The sequence below is a fragment of the Halichoerus grypus genome, chromosome 6 (genome assembly GCF_964656455.1).
Source record: "Halichoerus grypus chromosome 6, mHalGry1.hap1.1, whole genome shotgun sequence".
Taxonomy (NCBI): domain Eukaryota; kingdom Metazoa; phylum Chordata; class Mammalia; order Carnivora; family Phocidae; genus Halichoerus; species Halichoerus grypus.
This window is the reverse complement of record NC_135717.1, coordinates 115,422,433-115,432,610: the sequence shown is the minus strand read 5'-3', so window position 1 is coordinate 115,432,610 and position 10,178 is coordinate 115,422,433. Positions and strand designations below refer to the sequence as shown.

The 10,178-nt window shown below is 52.7% G+C and overlaps 1 protein-coding gene across 1 annotated transcript; it reads left to right on the top strand.

The window, feature by feature from the left end:
* Positions 1–329: 329 nt before the first annotated feature.
* Positions 330–7,036, top strand: RND1 (Rho family GTPase 1). Its single transcript, XM_036121151.2, has 5 exons — positions 330–551; positions 1,342–1,429; positions 4,095–4,204; positions 5,075–5,209; positions 5,922–7,036. The coding sequence occupies exons 1-5, from the start codon at positions 432–434 to the stop codon at positions 6,165–6,167; spliced, it is 699 nt and encodes a 232-aa protein (XP_035977044.1). The 5' UTR covers positions 330–431; the 3' UTR covers positions 6,168–7,036.
* Positions 7,037–10,178: the final 3,142 nt, after the last annotated feature.

Genomic DNA, 10,178 nt, shown 5'->3' with positions numbered 1-10,178 from the left:
ACAACGCCAGCTTGACCTCATTTTCTGCCTTCACGGCCAGTTTGCTTTTGACACTAATTGATGGACACTCAAGACCATTAATTTTGCTTCAAGTCCCCTCCCCCCTTCCTAATACAAATGCAAACAGCGTGGGAATCCCCTTGCAGAGGAAGCAAAGATGCAGCTTTAAGAGAAAGGGAAGGGAGGAAGAGGGCACTGACTCAGATTCTCCTACCATTGGCTGCCGGAGGGGATCCCACCTCAGGGATTGGCCTCGACAGAGTCCGCCTCCTCTTGTGATTGGCTCGGCCGGGGCAATATAAGGTGGCCGTGCCGGCCTCCTCCTCATTTGGAGGGAGGCGAGGAATCCGACCGGGGTTCTGTGCTGAGCCGCACCTGGCGCAACCCTCTCCTCTCTGCATCTGAGTCCAAGTCCCGCGGAGGCTGCAGCCATGAAGGAGAGACGCGCCCCCCAGCCAGTCGTGGCCAGATGTAAGCTCGTTCTGGTGGGGGATGTGCAGTGCGGGAAGACGGCGATGTTACAGGTGTTAGCGAAGGACTGCTATCCCGAGGTGAGCGGCCCGCCCGCTGGCCAGCTTTTCTCCTTGCCGGCCCGCCTTCCCCGGGGCTAGATTCCCACCTGCCCGGGGGAGCTACCTCCCCCCAGCTCACCGCACGCCAACCTGCCCGATCTCAGGCGCCCGGCTGGAGGACCGCCCTGCCTTAGCTTCCCCAGGGACCTGTTCCACTTCGGCCGCCCCGCCGGCTCCTCCTCACCTCTTCACCCATAGGCCCCGAGCCAATGCCCTCCTACCTCCCTTTATCCCGGGGTCTGCTCTCGGGAGAGGGAACTGGAGGCATTTGAGAGTCTGGGGTTTCTTCTTGACGTAATACCTGCCCGTCTCCTCCTCCCTCCTCAGAGGTTCCGCGAGCATGTCTCCAGGCGGGCTTCTGCTACCCTGCTGGTCCGAGGGGCTTGTGGGAGAAGATAAAGAGCTAAGCATTTGCTTGTGGCTCTAAAACTGGGAGACATACAAGTCTGGAGATGAGGGGAATCTGTGTGTTTGCCTCCCTGGCCATCTAGGATGGGGGTGGGGGGTGGGCAGGAGGGGATGGGGCTTGTCCCCGGCTGGAAGTCATTCAGATTTCTTTTTTTCCTGGAGCAAAGTGCCTGTGCCTCTACACTCCCCTCCTTCCTGTCCCATGTGGTCCCCCCTGCCCCAAGTATCCCCCTCCCCTCCCCTGCCCCTGATCCCCTGCCACTTTAGTGTCTCACTATGGTAAGTGGCTTCTTATGTAGCCAGAGGGTTATGAGAGTAGGGGCGCCCAGGGTGTGACGAGCTCCTTCCTCTCTTTCCACAGACGTATGTGCCCACCGTGTTTGAGAATTACACGGCCTGCTTGGAGACCGAGGAACAAAGGGTGGAGCTCAGTCTCTGGGACACCTCAGGTAAGGCTGCTGGCCCCAGATGCCCCCTTTGCACCCCCACTGGTCTGCTACAGCTGCTGTGTTTAAGAAATTGTTTCCCTCTTTGATGGGGAGGAGTGTGTATGATGCTGGCCAGGAAACTGACAGAAGGGGACCTGAAGATTCCCTTGGTTGGCAGGTCCAGGGGTGCAGAGTGGATGAGCCCCAGAAGCCACTTCTCTGGGTCTAGCCCCTTCTTTCAGAGAGCTGGGATGGTGAGGTGAATGGACCCATGAATACACCTGGGAGGGGGTAGTCAGGCAGGGCTTCTCCATTTCCACTCCCTGCCCTCTGTATCCCCCCACCCCCACCTTTACTGCCCCAGAGCCAAGCCAAATAAGAGGCAGGAGTCCGTGCTGCTGGAGGCAGTGGTGGTTGAGGCCGGAGACAAGCCTGCTTTGGGGAAATACTGCTCCTGACTCAGTTTTCTCTCCTGCATTCCATCTTGGGCCACTGCTGCCCGCCTGCCGCAGCTCGGTTCCACTTGTCATACCGCTGCGGCTCAGGGATGAAGCGACGCATCATCGATGTTTTGGAGGGTGGGAGAGATGGCTTTAGTGTGGGGCACACTCTCGTTGTAGATAGTGGCAGGTAGGGGGGTGGCTGTGACAGTCACCCCACCCCCACCGTACTGGGCTGAGGTAGAAGATGCCTGGTCTTTCTGGAATGTAGAAAGCAATATTTTTCCTCTCAACCCTAAACCCTCAGTGCTAGGCTGTCCTTTGCTTTGATTCTCATCCCTTACCATTATCTCTTTTGCCCCAGTTCTTTTTTAATAGACTGGGCTCAGAGTCATAATTAAGGACTAAAAGCCAGGAAGAACAGAAAGAAAATAAAATCCTTCCTCCAAAAATGCACATTCAGGCTGAGTTTAAAGAGGAACTGTGTAAATCACTAGGGGTTTCCGGTTACCTATAATAAATATGCCATCCTACTCCTCAAAGAGCTGTTGTTCCCATGATCTAATTTTTAAGGTCTGAAAAGATTGGGGGTAGGGGATGGATAAACAGAAAATGAGACTCCCCCCTTGCTTCCCCCCTCCCCCAAACAAAGCAAAACAAAAATTCTTCCACCTGGTATGCCTTCCTCCGTTGCAGTTCCAGGGGTTGGGAGGCAGGGTTCTGGTTATCCTGGACTGTGCTATGCTGGCTGGATCCGACTGGAATGCAGCTCGGCTGCATGATGTATGGGATTTGGGCCGCCCTACCCTGCCCACCTCTGTCTTCCCAGAATCTTACTGCAGCTCATCTCTTTTTACTACCACTGCCCCAAAGTGCCCCCGCCCCGCCCCCATGTCAGGTTGCAGCCCTTGAATCCCAGTCCGGATAATGGAAAGTCAGCAAAGTGGTGTCTCTTCCCTGTGTCGCATCCCCACACCCCAATTTTGGAAAGGATGCAGGCTATCAGTCCTCCTCCAACTCCTTCTTGCAAATGAGGTGCCCACAAGGAAGGAAGAAGTGGGAGCGGCGTGCGGGATGGGGCTTCCCAACATCGGGGGCCAGGGCCGGGCCAGGGCTGGGCCAGGGCCAGGGCCGGGCCAGGGTCGAACCTGATCCCATTATTCACGTGCTGGTCTGAGGGGAGGGGGATTGCCTGGAGTGGAGCCAGAATGGAGGCCTCCTCCCCTCCCCTCCCCCTTCCCCAGTGCGGCAGCGCTCTGCCCTCTGCTCAGTGCTGCGGAGCTAAGACCCCACCTCAGACAGGGGGTGGGGGCGGGTTGCTGAAGGGGCAGACGGTTATTGCAACAACTCTATACTCTCTCTCTCTCTTTTTTTTTTTACAACCAACCCCCCACCCCAGCTTGGATTCCCCCAGTTTCCATGGCGATTGCGGTGTAGGGAGAGGGGCTGCTTGCTATTCTGAGCACGGATTGTCTGGGTTCCAAATCTGCTACTGTTCCTTCCCCAGGGTGGAGGGGGGGCAGGCTGAGCCCCTAGCATTCTCCCATACTGTGTATGACCACCTGGGTCTGCATTGCCTGCTGCTTTCCCGGTGAAGGACCCTTACTCGAGCCTCCAAATCCCTAGCTATGGGTGCTGCTCTCTCTGAAACTGCCTCCTTGAGATCTTGGGGGACAGGGGCTGCAGCTTTTTGCAGGCAGAGGGAGTAAGGCACTGAATCCATGAGGTTCCTCCTCCCTTGCCAGCCTTCTAGAGTTCTGACCCCATGGCAAAGAAGCAGGGAGGCTAGTTATGTAACAGGCAGGTTTGTTTCTTCGTTGGAGAGACCCTGGAGCAGAAGCATGGAGCAGAGGTTGGGCAGCAGGCCGACTCTGGGAAAGACACCTGACACAAGCCCTGGTCTCTCTGCAGGGCTGGGGGCATCCTCCTCTGGGACTCAGAAAACTGGCAGACCTGAAATTAAGGGCACTGTAGGAGCCCTAGACAGGGCCAAATTATAGTCTACCCCCCTTTTATTTTCCCTTTCCCCTTTTTCAGGACTAAGGAAGATGATATTTTTGTACTGCTTTCTGGCAGGTGGTCAGGTCCCAAGCTTCTAGGCTGCAGCATGTTCCCCTGGGAGGTGGGTGGGGCCAATAACCTAAGGGCCAAGAACGGTATTCCCAGGGCCCGGGCTCGTTGGGCTTAGGCCTGTTGGGAAGGGCAAATGCCACAGTTCACCATCAGCTCTTTCTCCCGCATACCAGGATCTCCCTACTATGACAATGTCCGTCCACTCTGCTACAGCGACTCAGATGCAGTATTACTATGCTTTGATATCAGCCGACCCGAGACAGTGGATAGTGCACTCAAGAAGGTGAGTCTGGATAACTGTGCAATCCCTAGCTCCGCGGGAGAACAAAAAGGAATCTTGGGGACCTTGTTGTCCAATCCCTTCTTCTGTAGCAGGAAGAAACTGAGGCCAGGGAAGGAAGAGATTTGCCTGAGACCGTACCATTAGCTACAGCTCTGGGACTAGAACCCAGATTCCCTCCCCCTTTGCCTCCTGCCCTTGCCATATCCTGTACTGCTCTGCCAGAGGCCCAGCAAGGGAGGGTGGTGGTGAAGATGCAGGACGTGAAGGATCGAGAGTCAGAACCTTTCAGCGATGGAGTTTGAGGGTTGGAGATGGGGTCTTTTGGAGACAGCTCCCGTAGCCCTTGATCCCAGGCCCACCAGGACTGGGCAAGCCAGGCAGGCCAGAGTGGAACACTGGCAGGAAACGCCTGATCTGGGGGGCAAAGTCTGCCTATCCTGAAGAGTCTCAGGATACCTTGTGGAAGTAGTTTCCCAGAAGGCTTTGGGATTATCTCCTTTCCTTGGGAAGAGACTGGTTGGCTTCCTCCCTATTCCTCATGGCTTTCTGGATCCGTGAAGCCCTTCCACTGAGTTGAGGGGGCAGATCCACGCCCCACATGCTTGGCAGAGAGTGGGGGGAGATTTTGCCCCTGTGCTTCCTTTGGTGAACTAGGCCGATGAGTGAGGGGACAGGCTCTCGGGTCAGCGGTCCTGTGGCCCCAAAGTCCTCCCCAGTGGGAAGATGATGTAATTAGGGCATTGGTGACTCAGGGAGGGCTGGGCTGGTGAGAAGCTGGATGGCGTGTGTGATGTTGCTGGCTGGGCTTCTCCAGGTATCGTCAGCCACTGACTCTTCTTCCTCCCCCTCCCCTTTTACATGGCTCTTCAGTGGAGGACGGAAATCCTAGATTATTGTCCTAGCACCCGTGTTTTGCTTATTGGCTGTAAGACAGACCTGCGAACAGACCTGAGCACGCTGATGGAGCTGTCCCACCAGAAACAGGCACCTATCTCCTATGAGCAGGTGTGTGTGTGTGTGTGTGTGTGTGTGTGTGTGTGTGTACACACGCATGTGTTGAGGGTGGGGTGGGGAAGGCTACAGGCAAAGGATTTGAAATGTGGCCCTTGCTCAAACTCTCACTTTGGCAAGGGAGAATTGGTGTTCTGGGGGGCCATCTCTAATTAGCAAACCAGTCATCTTGCTAGAGGCGGGAGGCAACCGTTTACCCCATTTATGCTGTAGGCTGGCAGGCACGTGCCAGTGTTTCTCAGATTGCTTTTTGTTGCCCACCTGCATTAGAATCACTAGAGGTGCTTGTTAGAATTCCTGACTCCGTACCCATCGAGTCACTCTGGGAGAAAGATACAGAAGTTGCATTTCTCATGAAATTCCTGGGTAATTTCTTTCACACGTGGGAGTGTAAGGATCACTTCTTTTAAACCAGTGGTTCACATTAGCATCATCTGGGGAAGCTCTTAAGAATATTAATGCCTAGGCGCTACCCACAGAAATTCTGACTTACTCGGTCTGGCATTAGCGTTGTTTTAGAAGTGTTACAGGTGATCATAAGGTGCACTTAGGCTTTCCCTTCAGAAAATCGTTAGCGGAGGGTGGTGGTGGGAGACTGGCACTTGGGTCCCATCGGGAGGAGCCCCGGGGAGTACCACTAAGCATAGAAGGCAGGGTCCCAGAGCCACGTGGAACAACTGCCTTGACCACCTCACCCCCTCCACAGGGCTGTGCGATAGCCAAGCAGCTGGGTGCGGAAATCTACCTGGAAGGCTCGGCTTTCACCTCAGAAAAGAGTATCCACAGCATCTTCCGGACGGCGTCCATGGTGTGTCTGAACAAGCCCAGCCCGGTGCCCCCAAAGAGCCCTGTCCGCAGCCTCTCCAAGCGACTGCTTCACCTCCCCAGTCGTTCCGAACTCATCTCTTCTACCTTCAAGAAGGAAAAGGCCAAAAGCTGTTCCATTATGTGAAGTGGGGGTTGGAGAAGGGAGGCAACCTCCCACTTCCTCCCTTGGGTTGCAGAGGCACGGGGAGAGGGAGGATGGGACAATTTAGGACACTGGACGTGCGTTTTTCAGACGGCCATGGTGAGGGCTTGAAAGGAGACAGGAATGGGACGAGGAAAGAGCCAGGCCCGGCTTGAGGACCTGACACTGAGAAAGAACCATCACACCCCAAGCCAGGCACTCGGTTGTGGTGGGGGCGGCTGCCCCAGTGTCACCCCCACGCCCCCGCCCCCACTCCAGAGGAAGGAAAGGTGTGGGGGTGCGGGGGGCATGCTGGCCTCATGGGCTTGGGGGCCTCCAGGAGCCTCACCTTCAGCATCATGCCTCTTCCACACAGCGCTTCCATGTGGGCCAGGGGACGGGCGGGGTCCCCGAGCCCTTCCCTTCCCCCTCTGAGGAAGCCGCACAGGAGTGGAGTGGGGAAGCCAAGAGGCGGCTCCCTTGGGAGCCGAGCCCAGGTGCTTCATGACGGGAATCAGAAGGCCAGGAGCTGGTCAGAGCCAATGAGAAGGAAACCTCATCTTTGCATAGCCCATGCCTCATGGAGAGCTGACATCATACATTCATATGCTTCTCACCTAAGTCCCCAGGGTCCAAGGGAGAAGCCCCAGACCCCCTCCTCTCGCAGTGTGGGGGTGGTGGTGCTGCCGGGGGCAGGGCTGGGTGGGGGTCACCAGACTTTTTCTGCCCTCAGGGCACGACAGCTGGCATTTGTTTTATAGACTCTTGTCTTTGGAACCGGGGGGAGGGGGGAGTGTTTCAATCTGTTCTATGTTCTGTGTTTAAAGAAGAAAAACCTATTTATTAATGAAAAATATAACACATATAAAGAAGTTGGCTCTGCTTTCTTCGTTTCTTTCTCCATTGTCCCGGTTTGGTCTTTGCTAATGAGGAAGAAGCTACCCTGGGGCCCTTACTATGGGGTGCGGAGTGGCTGCCTCCACTGATCCCTGGCATCTCCAACAAGGGTCTCCCTTTCCCCCTCCCTGCTACCTCACCCAAACCCTACCCAAGTCCAATAAGCCAATGAAGAGCTCCTTAGCCCCAGGCCAGGGTTTCTCAACCTTGGAACTAATGACATTTTAGACTAGGTAATGCTTAGATGCTCGGGCCTGTCTTGTGCATCAGAGGATGTTTAGCAACATCCCTGGCCTCCACCTGCTAGATGTCAGCACCCCGCCTTCCCCCCATACCAACCCCCCCAAGTTCTCGCAATCAGAATGTCTCCAGATATTGCTAAATGTCCTCTGGGGCAAAATCACTCCGGGTTGAGAACCACTGCCCTAGAGAGTCTAGAGGAGAGAGACAAGGTTTGGTGAAATTATTGGTAGAGGACCCAAACCACTGAGATTCCAATCCCTGCAGAACGTGGGACAGACTGAAGCCACGGTTGTGGGGAGGTTCCTGGGGTTCTGGTTTCCTCCGAGTTCAAGGAGAGGTGATGTCTTCCGCTTTCTTGACCTCCCAGTTCCATTGCCTGTTGATGGCAGCTCAGGGGCCTTAACATCCCTTCCTTTTAGTCACTTACTTGTCTTTTTTCTAAGTTTCATAGTGTGCTGGAAATAGAAAGTTACTGTGTATTGAGCACTTACTATGTGCTCAGCACTGTGCTGAGAGCTTTACCCACATTATCACATTTAACCTTATTAATGACAATAGCTAACATTTGTTAAATGTTTACTATGGGTCAGGGGCACTTATGAGTTCTTTCTATGTTACTTATTCCTGTGATAATCCTATGGGGTACTATCTACCTCCTTTTACACACAAGGAAACTGAGGTTCAGAGAAGTTAGTTAATGTGCCCAAGGTCACATAGTTAGAAAGTGATAGAACCTGAATACAAATTTGGCAGCTGGACTCCAGAATATGCATTCCCCCCCCCTTTTTTTTTACTGCTATCCTATTCTGTGAGGCAAGAAATATTCCTATTTTATAAATGAGGAAATAGAAAAGTCAGAGATGCTGTATAACTTGCACAAGATCATACTGCTAGTAAGTACTGGAGTCAGGATTCCAACTGGTCTCCACGTTAACTATACTCCCATGGGCTCCTTATTGTTAGCCATGTTGTACCTAAATAGGAGACTCTTCCTATGGGCCTAACTCGAACGTAGTTCCTCTGTCTCCATCTCCAAAGGCGCGTCTTTGTGAGAGAACCAGCAGGGTAGGACTAAGCATATGAGTATCCTTTAAGCACAATGTCTTACATGTGTCATGAGAAAGCTGTGCACAAACACTAGGGGAACTCTGCCACTATAAACTTGAACAAACTTCATCACCTTTCTGGTTCCTCAGTTTACTTATCTGTAAAGAAGAGTAGTAGCCGTGCGGCACCTGGGTGGCTCAGATGGTTGGGTGTCCATCTTCGGCTCGGGTCATGATCCCAGGGTCCCGGGATTGAGCCCAGTATCGGGCTCCCTGCTCAGTGGGGAGTCTGTTTCTCTCTCTGCCGCTCTCCCTGCTCATTCTCTCTTTCACTCTCTCTCTCTCAAATAAATAAAATCTTAAAAAAAAAAAAATGTAGTAGCCTGGAAATAGGGGAAGAGCATGGATTCCGAAGTTAAATGAACCTGGAGTTGAATTCTGGCTTCATTCTTTTAACTATGTTGCCGTTGAAGGCATAATTAAACAGTAAAATGATGATAATACCCGCATCATACTGTTATCAGAAATAAGTAAAATAAGTAATTTAAGTGTCCAGCACAGAGTTGGGCACTTTGAAGATTCTCAGTAAATACTATAGCTGCTGCTTAAGGTCTACACCTTTGGTCTGATTGTTAAAGTTCCATTCTGTGAGTGAAGAGCCCTCCAGCGTTCACTGCATGAATTACATCTAGTAGATCTCAGACATCCTTTCCCTTCTGATCTTTCTCTAGGGTAAAAGTGGGCAAGTCGAAGGCTTCTATTCTAAGAGCAGAAGCCTATCTCTCCCAGGGTTACTTTGGGCCATTGTGTGTGGTGTTCAGGGTTTTAGGATTATTTGGGTCTATCCTGAGGCTCTGTTTGAAGAGAACTGAACATACATTCAGCCCTACAGCCCCATGGTATTGAAACCAAAAAGCTGCTGATGGGAAAATGGGAAGGGAGAGGGCATTAGACACCTCCTGGTATCTATCTAAACTATCCTAGAAGTTTCAAGGTTTGGCCTTTTTGGGGGGTGGAGTGGGGTGGGGGTGGGGCGGTGAATTATGAACCATAAGACCAAAGAGAACCGAAGTAAACATACAATTTGGGGTAAAGAAAGCTCAGTGGATGACTGAAGAGGGGGGGACTAGGGGGAAGAAAGAAGCAAAACTAGGAAGGTCATCCAACAACTGGCCAGGTTCCAAAGGGCAAGAAAATGAGGAAGCCAGGATCCTATTTGGAATGTCGAGAAAACAGGTGTCACAGCCCAGGTGATACCATCCTTCCAGGACTCTATAATCCACTTATGGGTTCATCTGGAGTTGACACAATAACTGGGGTTGTTCCTGCCTCCCCAACGTTGCTAAAACGTCCTCCTAAATCTGGGACAGTCCCACACAATGAATTGTCCCACCCTCATTGTGAAACAGTAGGCTACTCCTGTAAACTAACCTTTAGTTTGTCTACCTGTAAAATGGGGCCAATCTACCTCACAGATTTTTTTTTTTTTTTTGTAAAAATGCTTTTCCAACAAACGGTACAGTATTTGTTGTTACTGTAGTTGTTAGTGACGATTAAGCGCTATTGATAGCTAAGGAAGCCCTTAAATTCCTTCGTAGTAAGCCACATGCCAAGACAGTCTGGGAAGACCAGCATATTCCAAGGAAGACCGCACCGGGAGAGAGCCTTAGGCTGGATGCAAACCCATGGGTAACTCGTAACTCCCGCAGACTCAGATGTTTGGAGAACCACATTGCCCAGCAGACCCCTCGGCCCGGGGCCGGCGCTGGCGCGGTGCATTATGGTATTAGTAGTTCTCAGGTCCTCTATGTCAGCCCGCGCCGCCCTG